The 18,100-nt window shown below is 37.4% G+C and overlaps 3 protein-coding genes across 3 annotated transcripts; 1 reads left to right on the top strand and 2 right to left on the bottom strand.

Moving 5' to 3' along the window:
• Positions 1-50: 50 nt before the first annotated feature.
• On the bottom strand, positions 51-3,828 carry LOC129901530 (uncharacterized). Its single transcript, XM_055976739.1, has 4 exons — positions 3,248-3,828; positions 2,799-2,879; positions 860-999; positions 51-760 (listed from the first exon to the last, which is right to left on the bottom strand). Exons 1-4 carry the CDS (start codon positions 3,560-3,562, stop codon positions 514-516), a joined length of 783 nt encoding a protein of 260 aa, XP_055832714.1. The 5' UTR covers positions 3,563-3,828; the 3' UTR covers positions 51-513.
• A 2,417-nt stretch (positions 3,829-6,245) lies between these two features.
• LOC129899641 (uncharacterized) lies at positions 6,246-7,066 on the top strand. The gene has a single exon (XM_055974653.1). The coding sequence runs from the start codon at positions 6,453-6,455 to the stop codon at positions 6,921-6,923; it is 471 nt and encodes a 156-aa protein (XP_055830628.1). The 5' UTR covers positions 6,246-6,452; the 3' UTR covers positions 6,924-7,066.
• A 1,475-nt stretch (positions 7,067-8,541) lies between these two features.
• On the bottom strand, positions 8,542-16,383 carry LOC129900490 (uncharacterized). The gene is made up of 5 exons (XM_055975476.1): positions 16,294-16,383; positions 15,833-16,179; positions 14,804-15,175; positions 10,097-14,508; positions 8,542-9,077 (listed from the first exon to the last, which is right to left on the bottom strand). The coding sequence occupies exons 2-4, from the start codon at positions 15,980-15,982 to the stop codon at positions 10,132-10,134; spliced, it is 4,899 nt and encodes a 1,632-aa protein (XP_055831451.1). The 5' UTR covers positions 15,983-16,179; positions 16,294-16,383; the 3' UTR covers positions 8,542-9,077; positions 10,097-10,131.
• Between the last annotated feature and the right edge of the window lie 1,717 nt (positions 16,384-18,100).

Genomic DNA, 18,100 nt, shown 5'->3' with positions numbered 1-18,100 from the left:
CCATTACCCACATTGAAGCCTGACTAAATTCGAATTCACACTGAAAAATTCCACATTGGGGGTTAAAGCGCTCCATAAAGTAGAGAGTTGCAATTAAACAATCACATCAACAGGAGCTAATTCATGTAACATCTCCAAGTTGTTTATTTCAATGCACAGTGAAGGTATAAATATGAGCTAGTATAAGTTATTTGATCAACAAAACATATAACGCCTATGTTTTTTCAAAATATTTTACTAGGACCTACCATACAGTTTAACCTATCACCCCCAGAAAGAAAGGATGCAGCTCCAAAATCACAATCTCTACACTTTGAGGACTTAGTGGAGCCAGGAAAGCAAGGTAAATTTATGCCTAGCTGCTGCCAGGAACCTTAAAGAGCAACATATGCTGCAACAGAACGGCGAAAATAGACTAGTTTAGCTCCTCTACAAAATGTTGCTGGACTTGGATTCAATCAATTATAGCCTTGAGATTTTCTGTGTCACTAGTCACTATGCTTTTTCATTTAGTCATAATGGCATAAGATCTTGGGGATCTCTTGAGTTCATGGACTGAATGCACAGCCAATGAGGGAGGAAAAAATATATTCCCATAAACACAAGAACTCCAAGATCAGCCTCTTCACCAACTGCTGGCCGACGAGGACGAACCAAGTATATTTGGATTGCACACCATAAGCAATATAAGGAAGCAATTACCAACATCAGCTTGACAGAGTTGATGACTCGTAGTTTGAGCAGTTTGAGCGGCTTCACTCTGCAAGATAATTAAGACAAAAAGTAAGACATGTTAACGACAGAGCAAGCAGCTGAAATGAACAAAAAAAATCTCATTGAATAATCCATCAGCAAACACCTGTTAATGTAAATAAAATCAGCGATCAAGCAGCTACATAAAATGCAAACCACAACAACAGCATCTGGATTGATTGGTGCGTGACCTTCCCACCAACCTGTGCTCAATATCCAAGTGTACATAGTAGATTTCCCATTTTCCTGTTTCAAGAGGTATAACTTATAAGGAATTAAAGAAAAAGGGCTATTGCTGATTTCAGGTGGTAGAGAGAGAGAGTTTGCACTAAAAGCAATGAAAAAATGCACTGTGTTGTTACTTGTTAGGAAAGTTTTGAACTGCATTTATGACTGACAGAGATAAAAGCATTTCATATATGGTCTCCAAACTAGTGTTAGAGACACCAATAAACAGGTGATTCTGGGATCAATATGCCATTTCTTAGAGAGCTTTAAAGAATAAGGATTAAGCCATATGAACTATAACTTGGAAGGAGGTGAGTTCACTAGTTAAAATAACCTCCATGCCTCCAAATAGTAATAAAGGCTCATCCTATGTCTACTATAGCACAAACAACGTTTAATTGCCACCTTCCTGGAGGATTAACCAACTGCCTTGACGAGACACACTATTATAGTTTTTTCCTTTCATCTCACCAGTCACAAATAATTAAAAGATCCTCAGAGGCAGAGATTTTATACATATATTCAGAAAAATCTTTTCTCTTACAAGACAAGGATACGTCTTCGAAAATAATTGAGACTTTTTAAATTCTTGCTGTATAATTGTGTTAGTTTCCTTCTTGCGGGAGGACAGGGAAGCAACCACTCCATGGTCCCTGTTTACCTGATCCTCCCCCATTCTATGCCAGAAAGTTTACAGATGTGACTCATTTATATTCCTCCTCCTGTAATACATAACCAAAGTAATTAACTTGTAGAAGCTAATTTAAAAAGTTGGTTAATCTTAGAACTATATTTTTGATAAGGAAAGATACTTGTATAACTCTATCGCCAAATTATCTTTGCTATGGCAAAATTCTCCTAAGAGACAATTTATTTAGAGTAAAGACTGATAGGCAGGGGCAGACATACAGGTGTCAAGTGGATTCATATGAACCCACTTCGTAAAAATATTACATTGTATATATACGTATATGTGGTTTGTCTTCTGGAATATACAAGTATAGATAAAATATTGACCCCACTTGAGCCAAAGAAAGCCTTTCGTCCAGTGGTAAAGCGAGTTCATTTTTGTAAGAGGGTCCTGAGTTCGAAATTAGACAACCTCCTAGTACATTATTTTACTATTTTCCAACCCTTTTTCTTGTGCTTGGCCTCATTATTTTGATTAAATCATATATTTAAATTACTTCTTTAATAAATAAAATATTAATTAAATAATAATTATACATTAATTAATTTTTAATTAATAAATTTAGTTTATTGGCTTTCTTTTGAATCTCCTTCATATGTTGAACCCACTTGGTAAAATTTCTAGCACCGCCATTGCTCATAGGTCTACTCTTTATTTCTTAATCACACAACAATATTTATACAATGTGGACTTACAAAGGCTCTCCTCGAGCAACAATTATCAATCAGTTCAAGAACCACATTCAAGCCAGTATAAAGATTAAAGACATACTATCAGCATTTGCAAACATATCATACAAATTTTAGTGTAGCAAACTATTCAATGATCAACAAATACACAATTTTCAGACCTCTTCACAATTTCCTTGTGCCATCTAGTTCAGTAAATAAACTAGTAGGACCTTGATTATTCCACATTAAACTAGGACCAGTGTGACACTTTTTGCAGGCACGTTCAGAATGCTACTTGTGCTAAACCCTATTTGCAATTCTATACTACGCTTCCATTCAGTAACACAAATAGCTGCCATTTTCTCAGAAACTTTATACTAATACAGCACCAAGATTTCATAAAAGGGCCAGTGTAAAATATAGCTCACAAGACACTATGATCACACAAACATTACCTCAAATAAATGGTCCAAGAAAAAATGTGATAAAGAGCCAGCAGCCGCCAGGAAAAGACATTGTTTCCTCGTTAATGGCACCTATAGAATAGAAAACACAATCAGCTACGAAAGGGGAATAGCAAAAATGAACGAAACAGAGTTAGTCATATCCTCCTAAAAACAGTAGCTTTTCTCAAAGGGGATACACCAATACAATCAAAAATTCACAATTCAATGAATTTCCACAGAAAATATTGTTTGTAAAGAAACAGATAGAGAAGCTGAGAGATTAAGGACTGACCCCAGAAACGGAATCAAGGTAAAAACACAACAAGCTACAAAAGGAACGAAACAGAATTACCCATGTCCTAAAAACAGTAGCTTTTTTCACACCAACACAATCAAAATTCACAATTCAATCAATTCCCCACACATAAAATTGTATCAATATAGACAAGGGGACTCACCCCAGAAACGGAATCGAGCAATCCTTTCTTGAGGAGGAATTTGGAGACAGAACTGTAAAGCATGGACATGGGTATACCAAGAATAAGGATATAATAAAAGGGATCATGAATCCAGGGCTCAATTGCATAACCCAAAGCACTGCCTAACCCAAGGGTGGAAGTAAGCCACTCGGAGAAAGATCCAATGTCCGGTCCAAAGAAAGCGTTGATGGAATAGGTGAGGCAATGATGAGGACTGAACCGCCCATTAGATACACTCATCAGACCTAAACCAGACCCCAATGTGTACATCATGTGCGGTCCTGGTCCTGGCATCTTTGTTGTTTTTGTGAATTCCGCCTGTACATCTACAATCAAAACGATTTCTGCAAAGCGAAAAAAAAAAATCAATGTTGAATTTTGATCATTTGTTGAAAGGGGAAGAAGAACAGGCCAGATGGTGATAATCTGCAGAGGCTCATTTCCAACGTACTCCTACGGTATCGGAGGATTACATGTACGTATTAATTTACAAATGAAATTTTGGTTTTTGGCCATGTTTTTCTGACTTTTGGTCACATACCCTTTGAAAGTCCACAAATACGGTATAAGCAGGGGAGATAGAGAAATGTCTCAAGTGTATAAAGACTCAATTCAACTTTGCTTTGATATTAATTTGTCACCATCTAAAAAGTCGAAATCATGATAACACATATTTCAAATTCAATCCGGAGTGTAAGTCGAACTAAAAATTTCTCTCGAATATTGCAAAAAAGAAGGTAAATATAAATATATATGAGACTTCTAGAACGAAGTCAGACCATAAACAAATGAGATATAATAAAGAAATTCCCAAAATATAATATCATAAGCATTAAAGAACAATTTAATACAATATACAAATTCAAAATTCAACACTTATCTTAAAAATATACATAAAAACAAAAATAAAAAATGAAGCTTGAATGATGATCCAAACAAGAATCTCGCCATAATTTTAAAGTTCAAATATTGCATGATCAATTTAGTCGTCTCAAATAGCACTCCTACTAAGAGATGCAATAAAAAGTTACGAAACTAGGGATAGTGAGTTGCACCATCAATTAAAACATGAATGTGAAAAACTACAAATTGACGTGTGTTGTAGCGGTAATGTTTTCCCAAAATTTTAATAATATATACAATTCATCTATTGTTACTTTTTTAGCTCCGGTTTATCCCCCTTATCATTAATAGTATGCCTCCTACGTTCTTCATAATTTTTTTTCTCTTCATTGTCATTGTTAATGTCATGTTACGACAACTTTTTGTATGCTTCTATGAACATTATAAATCGAGGCATAAGTTGTCATATTGTAGATACTTAAACATACTTATTAGAGGAATAAAAAAAACTATCCCTCTTGTTTCTCTATTGTATTGCTCTCTTCTTTTAGTATTCTTCTCTTATTTTATTTTAATTTTACAATACATATATATTTATTTTGCTGAAATAGTATATATTTTTAACAGTGGACAAATGCTATTGTTACAATTTAAATTAGCTTTTATTTCTCAATTCACACACTCATTTATAGTGCAACTTATGATAATATATATCGTGTCAGCAAATCGTATTTAATAGGTACATTTTTTGCTCAATTTCATATTATTTTTAATGTTTCAAAAATATTTTTGACTTGTTTCGTTAAGTAAATAAAAATATATTCTTTTAAACAATTTTTAGCATAAATGATGACATAGTTTAACACGATATAAATATATATGCAAAGGTCCTGAAATAAGCGAGCAAAATACAACTATAAGTGTCTTTTAGTGGTACATTCAACCTGTTTTAGATATTCTTCACTGATTCTTTCTTTCTTTCTTGAAATATGCTTGCGTGTATTTAATTAGGAGGGGGTGTCCAATTATTTTATTTTTATTGATGTCTTAAAATATGATATTTCTTTATTGAATTTATTCAAATTATGTGTCATGAATTATGATTGAGGTGTTTCTGGTGTTCAAGAATAATTACTACTAAGGATAAAATAAAATAAAAAATTAATTTCATCACGAATTTTTATAACAATAGGTATTTGAGACAGAAGAAATACTTGATTTTATCTTGTAGATTGTGTTAACTAAAAATCTATGGACCAATTAAATTATTGGATTCTAAATAATTTGTACATGTTGAATGAATCTTTTAAGATAGAAATACAAGGTTTGAATCAAAACTTTTGAATTTTGCCGAATCCACTTCTTACTTTCTAGCTTTGTCCTAATAATAATAGTTCAAGTTCGAAATTCTATCACAGCCTATTCAATTAAACTATTCAATTAAAATCTAGCTAAAATTACTGAATTTAAATAAACTCATTATATGTGTCATAGATCCACCACCACTGGTGTACCTAGAATTGATTAGGAATTGAAGTGAAGGCTTTCAAGTTACACTTATACTATTATTAAGGCGTGACTTTTAAGTTACAATTTCATTATTGGCATATCAAAGTGCTAATCTCAGGGTTAGTTAAGTCTATACAGAATTAGATATTTTCAAAATGAAATATATTCTATCTAACATAATCTTATAAGTGGGCCACACAGCGGAGTTTATTCTTCTTTTGGTCGGTTATTTTCGAATCGACTCCTTTTTATTTCTCCTTTCTTTATTTTTACCGAATTATTATTTAGATTAGAGACATATGACATGAATAAAAATTAAATAATTAAGACTTAATTGACTAAAACAAGACCCTAATTATGATTTGCTATGCCTTTGGTTGTTAGGGTATGTAGGTTGTAATCTATTATCACAATTGTTAAATACCCCTCCCAAGGTTAAAGACCAAATGAGATAGGATTAAGGTCATCATTTAGTTGGCTAACAAAGTTATTTAAGAATTATAATCTCATAGTAGTATTTTATGTAAGATAAAAATACTAAGATTTGATGTATATTAAAATGTGAGACCTATGAACCGATTGAATTCAAAGGCCTCAAATTCAAATCGAGATATATGAAAAAAGAAATCTTGTTGGAATCGAAATTAGTGAACCCCAAATTTCTACTCAAAAGGGACCCCTCAAGTGTCATATGTCTACTCAAAGGCCCTTTAAAAACTTCCATTATGTCATTTCCCACCAAATATATCATCACCCAAACTTTAACTATTATTAAGCACTATCGAGTTTTTCCTCCTCAAATCTATCAGCGAATGCATTAAACGATATTCCAATGGCCGGTTCTGAATTACCTCACGCATATGCAGAAACGCCAAGCATCGACAATTCCGAAACGCTTTTTCAAAAACGGCGTCGTTGTTTCTGCTTCCCATCTTTTCGTTCTCCAAATCAATTAACAAGATACGTTAAGTTGGATTGGTGGCATAGGTTACGTAGCGGTGCGATTAAGGAGGGATCTGTATGGGCTAAAGGAATCAAAGCTTTGAAGAAGCTTCGAGAATGGTCGGAGATCGTCGCCGGACCTAGATGGAAAACTTTCATCCGGCGATTCAATCGGAACAAAAGCGGTAGTAGGAATGCGAAATTCCAATATGATCCTTTGAGTTACTCACTGAACTTCGATGAAGGACGAGGGAATAACGGAGAGGAAGAGGAGGAATTGGTACTTCGGAATTTCTCGACGAGATACGCATCGATTCCGGCGTCTGGAAACTTTGGGAAAGATGGGCCCGGTTTCGTTTGATAGTGATTGAATGAATATGAATTACAGTTACAGTTCAGTGGTGGGGACTAGAAACCACACAGCTCATCATAAAAGATAAGTAGGTGCGTGCAAGTTTCTACTTTTTATTCGGATTGGTGTTATTTGTCTTCTTTCTTCTTCTTTTTTTTAAATTTTCATCTGTTATCTGTATTTTGTTTTTGTCTTTTATCAAGCAATGTACATAGAATTTCCATTTTTTGTGATGGATATAGTTCACTTTAGCCTCTTGTGTGATGTAAGTTGAATTTGAAAAACCCTTTTGAGGATAAATTGTGTGTTGAAGAATTATTTTGGTATCTTTTAAAGTAGTATCAGAGGCCACCATACATACAAGAATTCAGTGGACGTTGACTCATTGATAAGGCAAACACCAACTATTTTTCCCATGACAGTGAAGACAATAACGAACAATACTACTTGCTATTTTGCAACTCTTTCCCAACGGCATGATGATATTTAGACAATAAACTTGACAGACTAAGTTGCTAGATCGATATCGAACCCATCGCCCAAAACTTTGTCAAGGGAAAATAGGTTCTTAGCTCTGTCCTTAAGACCAATTTCTCTCCCCACAACCAAAAGAAAAATCATTTGTTTGAAGCTATCTTAACAAACGAATACAATCAGCTAAGCGTATAACATGATCTATCACGAAACGGGACATGGCAAATTCAGTTTATTTGTATGAATGATCATGTATTTCACCACACTGCATTGAAGAAGTACTACTATTTTTTTACTCATGTCAAAGTTTGTATCCCCCACTCCCAACACACACCCACATAAAGGCATATAATAGCCACAACGAGACACAAATTTACAGAGGAATTTCAGCCACAAAGCTGATATGTTCTCAAATATTCTTGTTATTTTCTAATAGAAATTGGAATGAGGAAGGGAATTCAATTAAATGAGCAGATGCAACAAACCATAATACACAAATAAGCAAGCACCCAAAAGAGTTCAACAATTGGGTCATTTCTTAAATTAGGACCCCTCGTGAAAATGACCATCATGTGAACGGCCAAATACACGTCCACACAGAGATGCCAAAATTGGCTCAGAAGAAAAATTGGCCAACTCTGGTGAATTAGCAGGTACAGGAAAAAGAAAATATTAACAAACAGATTAGTCATGAGCTTCTTATACTTAAGGAGAACAAAAGCAGATATTACCAAATACAAGGGATTCATACGTCATGTATTAGCTTACTCAACCTCCCCCCCCCCCCCCCCCCAAGACTTTGGTTCAATAATTCTAGAGTTGGAGCAAGATAGAGGCGGTGAGTTTCAAACCCTTGGGCTGACTGAGGTTAGGCTAGCTAACTCACAGGGAATTTCTCAGTTACTAAAGACAATATTAAAGATTTACTCATTCACATTTCCACTCCAGTAAACAGCAGCCAGCGCAGGGGAAGAAACCACCGTAGTATGTAGACCACAATAAACCTATGCTCCAGATTCTACACCTTTTGGATCCTCAACATAACCAAAGTGTTCTTTTTCTAGCTCTCAAGAATCATTTTGAACACAAATAATGGCTAGAAGGTAAAACACACTTCTCACCACACCATTGATAATATAACCTTGAAGTAGTCTTTTATCTGTGAATCAGACTAAAGCTAAAGTTAGGAATCAAGTGAATTTAAGGTACAATGCAGCTGTATTATATAAAAGCATGGCAGATGGACACTTTAGAACCAAAATTTGATGTCAACCTCTTTATATTTATGTAATTGCCAAAAAAGAGGAGAGAACAGCCAAGAAAGTAGGGAGCAAGAAAGATCATTAGCAACAAAGAACATAGAAGGCATTCCATTTTACTCTGTCCAGAAATCCAACCTCCACTGTCAATATCTTGGTCAAGGATAAGACAACTTATCCACAGTTGCCGGGCATTGCAGATTTCAAGCCTTCCAACAGTTGAAATATTTACAGAGGGAAGACTCATCTGTGTCCACCCAGACAATATGGCTGACAAAAGTGCTCACAAACCCATTGAAATCCTCCTTCCTTTCATACATTGAAAGAAGTAGTGGTTGGAGACTGAATACATTGGTCACATCACACAACCTCAAGAGCATACTAGAAGCCGATACCTTTGAGGAGCACACCATAGTCCATCCTTTGATAACTGCAAGAAGAAATGAAAAAGGAAAGAGTCATACCAAATACGCAGCAAATATACTTCATCATGCTTAAACCACCCTAACCCACATGCTTTAAATTCAAAATATGGTACTAGGGGTCGTTTGGTAGAGTGTATCAGAAGAATTAATGCATGCATTAGCTTTGTGTGTTAGTAATACCTTGTTTGGTGCACTTTTTCAGCCTATGTGCATTAGTTATACACTCTATTGTGTGTTGAGAAGTGTATTACTAATACATGGCAATCCATGGTATTAATAATGCAAGAGAATTTAATGCATGCATTTGCATGGTTAAAGACCCAATTGCCCCTCAAAATCTTTTTTACATCTTTTCCACCATATTTGTGGAGGGTATCTTTGTAAATAAATACTTTTTAAATAAATTATGCAATGCATGCTACTATTAATTCACCAAACCAAAAAGTGCATAAGAAATGATCTACACATAGTTAATGCAAGCATTACTAATATACTCTAATTAGCATTATTCTTATACATCCTACCAAACGACCCTAAGAAGTATGCACAAGCTCTTAACACTTGAAAGCATTGCTTTCCACTGAATGAAACTACTCATTTCTCTATTTCAGGATGATATATATCCTAACAGTCTATTAAGAACACATTTTCAGAAGGGACAAATACCCAACGTGTTACTTGATAATAGGATAAACATCCCAAATATATATCCAAAATTTTGAGTATCTTCATTTTCTTCCGATCAATGAAAACTACAATTAAAAGAAAATGTGCTATCAAACACCTTCATACATCTTGCATGTGTACGAGGCCGGCAGAAGGGACGCGAGTTCGAAAAAGCGCAAAAACTACATGGCAAAAGGAATGTACACAAACAAACAAGCAGCTCAACCGCAGCAGGTCACATGCAATTTTGACAATGTATTTCCAACCAGTGCTTATACAACATAATAGACAAAGAAGGTTAACAGTCTAAATCATAAAGAAGAACATCATAGCCACAAGTAAATGAATCTCATATCACCTTGAAGATCGCCAAGTTGCAGTTTTTGCATATTCCTACTGCCACGGTGATTGCTTGAACCTGAAACTCTCACTGTCCCATCCTCCCTCAGGTTCCTTCCTCTTCAGTAGACTCCCAGCTACAGGATACATCCTCCCATGCTCGTCCAGTTGCCTTGATACCAACGAAACTGACTCTTCTTTCCCTTCCAAGTCCACAGCTCCAGGGCCTGCATTCAGATCCAGACCTTGCCGGCTCCGTTTTCTGTTGTGGTCAGTAGCTCCATTGCTGTTAGCATCGGGAAGGGAAACCACATAAGGCCTAGGGAATTGAGGTGACACAGCACCTAGCAACTGTGAATTCACAGGTGGAGTGAAAAGTCTTCCACCCGAGGATGAATCAATATAAGAGGTTGATCCAACAGCATATGTTCCAGAGGGAAGTGGGAAAGTGGTTCCAAAAGGGAACACAGGATACTGGAATGGGGCAGCAGGGAATGGCATAGCAGGTGATGATGACAATACCGAACCCCTGAAAACATCTGGAGTAAAGGGGGAACCAGAAGCAGATGCACCTAACATTCGAGGGGCACCAGGTGGGATTATTGGAAATGGTGGCTGCTCTCCACGATCAGGCAAAAGTGATGGAATTGTCATAGTTGAGTAACTATTCCCTGGAGCAAACCAAGACGATAGGTTTCCCATTTCTGGATTGTTCATTCTGAGGCTACAAGCATTTATTTGGGAACGCATGTTTCCCTGATGACTTTGGTGGAATAGAGGCTGTTCCGCATTTGAATCATCAACACCAGGCCCATTATTCAAATCAAAGTCCCTCCTCACTTCTACTGTTGGTAAGACACCGGATGAAGATGCTCTTGCGGGAAAAACAACACCCTCTAATCTATGACTGCTACTCAAGGAGCATTGGCCTACATCATTAGGTTCATCAACTCTATTCAAATCAAGATCAAGTCCTCCAAAACTACGAAGAGAAGGAGAACCTGAACATTTATTTTTTGATGAAACAAGATTAGTTATATGGTCCACCGCAGATCCTATTGCTAGAGCACAATCCTGAGAATTTACGTCCTCAAAAACTCTTTCATCAGCTACATTCAGATCAATATCTAATGGAGGACGACCATGCTTGCTGGTAGAAGCTTCAGTAACAGATATGGTCATGGCACTTGAATGCATGTCAGGGGGTTTTCTCGGCTCAGCCGGACGAAATGCACTTGTGGCTGCTGATCCTTTCCATCCAAACTCCCCTTTGACTCTCAATAAATCTTCTGGTGGGACAAAAGGTCCTTTGGCAGCAGCAGCCACCGTAATGGAAGCAGGAAGGCTACTGGAAACAGAAGAAACAGCAAATGTTGATGGGCTCATAATGTGGACATTTGACAGACACCCAGGGCCTGTCGAGTTGATTGGCTCCCCATATTTCCCCTCATCAGAAATGAAACCTTCATTTAAGTCAAACTTCACCTTTGAAGCTGAATCTGGAGCAGCAGCAGAGCTTGAAGAAGTTTCCCCTTTGATGGATACGCATTCCTTTGTTCTGTCTGCCTCTACACCAGAGTATTTAGATTCTCTTGATTCCACATTTTCCACTTCTGCATTAGAAAATCCAGGTGTCTCTTTCTTAGTATGTAATCCACTGTCTGAATCATGCATAGTTATCTCATTATTTTCAGCATTAGGTTCATCCTTTATCAAATTCCTTCTACCTAAATTAGATTCAGATACGGCTTTATCCTCAATAACTGAAGTAACAACAGTTTTTTTATCAGAATTTGGCTGTTCTGACTGAATAACATTATTTGCACCCATTTCATCAGAATGTCCACCTTTGCCTGCAATAGAATCTCGACTAGAACCAGTTTGTTGCAGCTCTTCCTTGTCACCTCTCTCTGTAGATTCAGATTTCGCCACAACCGAAGGTGGTTTCACCTCTGTACTAGCAACACCTAACACCCTACTCACGTCATTTTTGTTGTCGCCCTCATATTTAGAAGCAGAAACTTCAACTGGTCGTTTCAAGTCTTCTGCGCTTACAAGGCCATTTGTGACTTTGTCCTCTCCTATTGAACTACCATGTCCACCGATTTCACCATCTAGAACACTATCAAGCGTTTTAGTGGAAACTACTTTTTCCTCATGGAATTGTTTGCTCTGTTCACCATCACTCGCTTTTGCTGATACGCTGCAAGGAGCAGCAGCAGACTTTGCCATCTCATCCAACTTCTCATTAACATCTGGTTTAAGATCTCCAGCTGTCTGTGAATTAGTGCAGGAAGAGTTAAAGCACTCTCCCGTGGTTGTTTCTTCAGAAGGAGATAAAGAGGGCCTTCTATCTCCGTTAAAATCCGTCACTGCACTTCTATAAGCTTGTAGTTTACCCTCAGACCACAACTTACTAGCAGCAACAAACTGTTTCTCTTTATCACCATTAGCATCCCCGTCATTTCGCCCACTATGATCACCTGAAGAACTATCTACAGGAGATGTCTTTGACTTAAGCTCATCACCTGTGCAGGTCTCTCCACCTGAAGGGCTATCTCCTTGGGGAGAAACAGCAGGTGAAACCCTCCCAGACTTGGACATTTCCTCAGTAGCCACACTGGCTAGCAGATTCATTCCAACAGCATCACTTAGTGACATGGATGTGTTTGCTTCAGAATATTTTGCACAGCTCTCAATCAATGCATTCATAGAGCTAAATGAAGCTTCGTGCAGTTTTCCTGACTTCAGTTCAGTTCCTGATGACAAAGAACCAGGTTTGGCAACTTCAGCTGATTTCCTGCCCTCACCAGCAGTTTTTCTCCGCTCTTCCTCCAGAACAGCAACAGGTGATCCATCACCCTCATCAGATCCAGGGAGTACTTCCTTCAAAACATTGCTCTGCCATGATTCTGCATGCACATCAAAAGTAACATTTGATCGATAAGCATCATTCTTCTCCTTAGAATTACGATCAAGCTGATCATTCTTTTCAGAAAGCACAGGAGAAGAAGCTCGGCTGCTCATGATCGTAGGGTCTTCATACGATCCTCCACTGACGCTCCGCGCAGGACTGCGGCCTTTGTTTGATATCTTAACTATCAATTTGTGACAACTCCCCTCAACAGCTGGCACATCAACCGTTTTCTCACCACTCAATGCAGACTGCAGCGACTTCTCAGTGGTCGGATTCCGGTGCAATGAAGAACTTCTGTTTGTAGAACTTTCTTTTTGACCTGCAGAAACTGATGATCCAGGACCACCATTTATCGATTTGCGGTGCCGAGAACTACCACTAGAGATCTTGATGCTGCTCATTGACACAGCAGTTGAACTCCTCGCATCCTCCTTCCCTGAGAAGGACTGACTGTGATTGTGAGATTGACTAGAACTGCTGCTCTTATCATCCCTTGCCAGAGGAACATCACTGGAACCAAAAGCTGAAACTCTTGGCTGACCCACTTTTCCGGATGAAGGAGGTGATGCTTGTTTTATTGGTCCTGGGGACGAGGATGCAGACTTCATATTAGTTTCCACTGATGTAGGCTTAACTGAGGTTGTCTTGGATGCAGAAAACTGTGTAATTGAGCTCCTTGTTGCATCATGGGAACCGCCAGGATTTTTGTTGCCACTATGAGAAGCCTCAGGCAACCGTGCTTTAGAGGGCCACGTGACAGCTTGATTTGAGCCAGACTTAGAATCAATCATGTTCATTTCAGCTTCAACGCGTTTCTTCCATGTGTCAACTAAGCTTCGCGCCTTCCTCTGAATTTCCATGTTTTTATGTTGGCGCAAGTGATTAACAGATTTACCAATATTGCACATCTGTAGTGCTTGAAGATTCACAGGAAGCCTATCAAGTGCTCGAAGCAAAACCAAGAGAAATTCCTCAATTGATATATCACCGTCCTTACTATTACTAACTTCAACAATCCTCCCTCTATGAACATCTTGAAGCCATCCATCTAATACAGGCAAACCCTTTAACTGTACAAACCTAGCAAGGCAGTCAAACTTGTCGGTTGCAGCAACAACACTAGCAAGCATCGAACGACTAGTCAAATCCATTTTCCTGTCCATTCTATCCGGTTGCATGAGCTGCACAAGTTTCGCAGCCCCTTCACAGTCCACAAGTCCTCCTTCCTCTGTTATTTTAGAAATTTCAGATTTTAAGACGCTTTCACTATCATCAGATTTAACTGAACGTTCTCGTTTGATGGATTCAGATCCCTGTTCTCCTCGCTCCCTTTTCTTTCCCTTGACTTGTGAAGGAAAAGAAGCTACACTACTTTGTACATTATCAGAACCAGTCTTCAATTGTGACGACATAGGGCCATTCATCGGTTTAGGAGAACGACCACCAGGCTGCACTGTTGCATGCATCTCTACTTGTGTCTTGTATAACAGCTGATCTACCTCTTTTCGTTGTTCCTGCAGAGGAAAAATAATATTTGATAAGTGAAACAATATGCGAGATTGAAAAAAATGCCTGAAAGTTTTGCAATTCTTCTTGTTCTCACACCATTTCAAACAACTACCCCGAAAAGCAGCCCAAAACCTTCTTTTACTTTGATGAAAAACATATCCAAGAATAAGACAAACTCTCTCTCTCCCTTTTCCGCTCAACATTTCAACCCTGTTTATCTATTTCATCTGTAAAACAAATTACCTTCCCATAGTTTAGCAGAGGAATACTGAACTGTCAAGCAATGAAATGATAACTTACGTTAATATAATCTTGATCAGTTAACCAACGTAAGCACTTGTTTGAAATTTCATAAACCCGCTTGCAGACAAATGAAGATATCCCTGTTGGAAGTTCAGCCCCCTTTGGAAGGAATGCAACTTTACATGGATGGAGTAATGATGCAGCTGGAGTCTCATCCCTATGGAAGGAATAAAAGATTTCGTTGGGTGTGGTGTCCAGCAAGATGCCCTTGCTAAGCTTCAGCTCAGCAGGACGATAGAGCCAATTAAGACCTAATTGCAAGTTATTATCTTTAGTCAATCTTAGTCTACGTATTATTCCAATGAAAGGCGGTGAATCATGTGGTGATTTGAACAAAGCGCAATCTCCCACACGAATTTTGCGACCATCCTGCAGAGAGAGGTTACATTCACTTCACCAAGAAAACCAGAATAAAAAATACCAAAATAAACTAACAGAATATAAGAAAACTACAAACTGCATAAAAACATAAGCAAACTACACAGAAGATAAGTACATGAATGAACTAGAAAGCAATGGGGAAAGATGTTGATGGAGTTGTAGATATGGAAAAGGTGAAAGCCCTTATTCTCTTCGTTCTGTCCAAAAATTTATGATAACACACACTTCCATTGTCTCTACAGACTTTTTTGTATTGATAGTACTTCATCAGGTAGAACCAACACTAATCTACCCCGAATACGAAAAACACTAGTTTGAGGTATATTTGCAGTTTAACTGCTTTCTTTATCTTATCCTAGTATCTTCACTCAACAAGACAACAAATCAGTCAATAACCATACTAAGTACCTCATTATACACCTCTCTTCAAAACATAACCATAAACAAGTATATTTAAAATATAACATTGCAATAAGCTTCTGTGCTAAAATGATACAACCTCCAACAAAGAACTCCATCCGAAACAAAAATCACATAAACCTAAAAAAAATCAGCTTTATGCACTTAACATTAGTATAGGAATAGGTAGTGCTATCACTATTACAGAACTCCCGTCAAATAGGGGGAAAAATATCTAGACAATACCTTGCAGAAGGAATCAGCAGTAACAGTATTAACAACAGAAGAACCACCGACGGCTACAGTCCTCCTTGTAGTCGTCGCCGGCATGTGCTGACCACCGTCACTCCTCCGTTTACAAACCTGACCTTCTTCCCTTTGTATCCTCCCATGCATAATAAAACTCCCCTTGCATTTTCCCCACTTATTTCACCCTCAACCATCAATTATACCATCCAATTTCTGAAACAAAAAAAAAATCCCCAACTTTACTCAACCCTAGAACCCCCAAATAAACCTCGATCGCTCAATAAACAAACCAAAACCCCAACTTCCTTCACTCAATTTCAACACCAAAACATCAATTCACCGATCTGTAAACATCAAACTGTTAGATCCAATTAATTCAATTCATACACAAACAACTACTCGTATGTTTCCACATAATAAACACCAAAAAAAAAACATAAATACAACAAAATACAAACCTTAATTAAGTTGAAGTACGAAGTAGGAGTATTTGAGGAAGAAAGGAAAAACCTAAAATCGCGAAGTGTTGTGAATGGGTAAAAAGGAAAGGTTTTGTTGTTCGAGTTGAGAACTTTCGGGTTGTAGAGATAGGGAGGAACGGGCAAGGGATTTTGGGCAGATTGGGCAGTCTGGGCAAGTGCTGTGTGGGACCCGCATGGATGAGTTAAAAAGACAAAAATGTTTTTGTGACTGACTGCTACTCCTACTACTACGACTGATGATGAGGTGGTGGATGTGACTGCACTTACTAAAAAATAAAATTTAAACTAAAAAGGCTAACTACAAACACATCTGGCAGGCAGGGACATTTTTTTTTTCTTTTCTTTTTTTGTTTAATGTCCTCATATTTGTATCGAATTATTCGATTTGAATTTGACCAAAATTAACGTCAGTCAGTAAAAAACTGTTTTCTGTAATCAGTGTTTTAATGCAGTTTCGATTAAAGAAGAAGATTGGGATAATTTTCTTTCTTTCATTCTATTCTTACTTCAATTTCAATACGATAACACGTGTTTCTGTCATCGGTGTTTCAAGAAGAGAAAAAATGTATTGGCACCGCTCGATGATCGGATGCGCAATCTTCCAGCTTCAGGAGGCTTGATTAGAATTGAAGGATGCGACTCGACTCTTTTTGATTCTGACAAAAATCATGTCAAATCGCTCTCTCGTACTCCTCATAGATAATCCTAACACCACACAGAGATTATCATCGATTAGAGGAGAAGATGAGGTCATAAGTTCTTCCTTCTATTCTACTCTTGCTCCAATTCAAAAAGAATAAATAGGTCTAGCACTTGCTATAAGGGCTTCTGGTTATAAGCGTTGCAGTCAATCAGTCTCGGTATATAAATTAAGTAGTGAATTTGCCTTTTATATCAGGATGAAACCTATTTTCATTCAAAACAAACTCACTCTAAAAAAGAAATTGAATAAGTTTTCAATTAAGAAAAAAATTTAATAAAGCGGAGAGACTTTTCTCGAATTCTAACAATATAGGTATGTAATATCTAGTGATTTGAGGTGGTGGGGGTCGAGCTATGGGGTGGGGGGTTTGGGGCATGAGTTGACAGATGCGGGTGAGATATGGCGTGTGGTATTTGACTTTTAATTTTTCTAAGAAAGCAACTCTCTATTTCTTTCTTTCATTTTTTTCCCTTATATTTTGTTTGGCATCAGATTCATCACTTCCATACGCATGTGCGTGGGTGGGTGGGTGATTGATTGATTGGGTAGCTTCTTTTACAAGGGCAAAAGGAATAATTTCCCATCTTCATGAGGGGCATATATGTAATTTGGCAATGAGCTTCATCATTTAATTGTAGTGGAAGGGTAAAATGGCATATGGTTGGAAGTTAAGGTTGTCTTGTGCTAGAAATATGTTGGGTAGTAGGAGTACATTCAATAAAATGTTGTCATTTTTTATCCTTCTCAAGAATCAGCGGACGTCCTAGATGACATAATAATCACAAGATGGTAAAAACAATGATTCATAACTTGAGGAGAAATAAGGATATACTTTTAATACATTTAAAGAGTAGTTATACTATTACTTAAATGATGTATGAAATTAATTGTGTCAAGAAATTCAATTCATTTTGGTAAGAATGAAAACGATAGCCCTTGCTCATATTGTATGGGCCCCCTAAGCCCCTCCATTCCCCACCCCCCAAAAAAAGAAGAAAAAAAGAGAGGGCAATGTCAGCAGCTAACCCTCTGCCTACGCAAGAAAAAGAAATAAAAAAAACAATAGTAATAAAGGAATAG

This window comes from Solanum dulcamara, chromosome 8 (assembly GCF_947179165.1).
Source record: "Solanum dulcamara chromosome 8, daSolDulc1.2, whole genome shotgun sequence".
Classification (NCBI taxonomy): domain Eukaryota; kingdom Viridiplantae; phylum Streptophyta; class Magnoliopsida; order Solanales; family Solanaceae; genus Solanum; species Solanum dulcamara.
This window is presented reverse-complemented; position numbering and strand designations above follow the sequence as displayed.

Excerpts from the sequence above, each read along its gene's own strand:
- LOC129901530 (XM_055976739.1), bottom strand. The coding sequence starts at position 3,562 with ATGCCAGGACCAGGACCGCACATGATGTACACATTGGGGTCTGGTTTA. Across the intron at positions 2,880-3,247 it reads TGCTCGATTCCGTTTCTGGG|GTGCCATTAACGAGGAAACA; the intron begins GTGAGTCCCCTT and ends TCTATTCTATAG. Across the intron at positions 761-859 it reads GATTTTATTTACATTAACAG|AGTGAAGCCGCTCAAACTGC; the intron begins GTGTTTGCTGAT and ends ATTATCTTGCAG.
- LOC129899641 (XM_055974653.1), top strand. The coding sequence starts at position 6,453 with ATGGCCGGTTCTGAATTACCTCACGCATATGCAGAAACGCCAAGCATC.
- LOC129900490 (XM_055975476.1), bottom strand. The coding sequence starts at position 15,982 with ATGCATGGGAGGATACAAAGGGAAGAAGGTCAGGTTTGTAAACGGAGG. Across the intron at positions 15,176-15,832 it reads CTGCTGATTCCTTCTGCAAG|GATGGTCGCAAAATTCGTGT; the intron begins GTATTGTCTAGA and ends CTCTCTCTGCAG. Across the intron at positions 14,509-14,803 it reads CTGATCAAGATTATATTAAC|GAACAACGAAAAGAGGTAGA; the intron begins GTAAGTTATCAT and ends TTTCCTCTGCAG.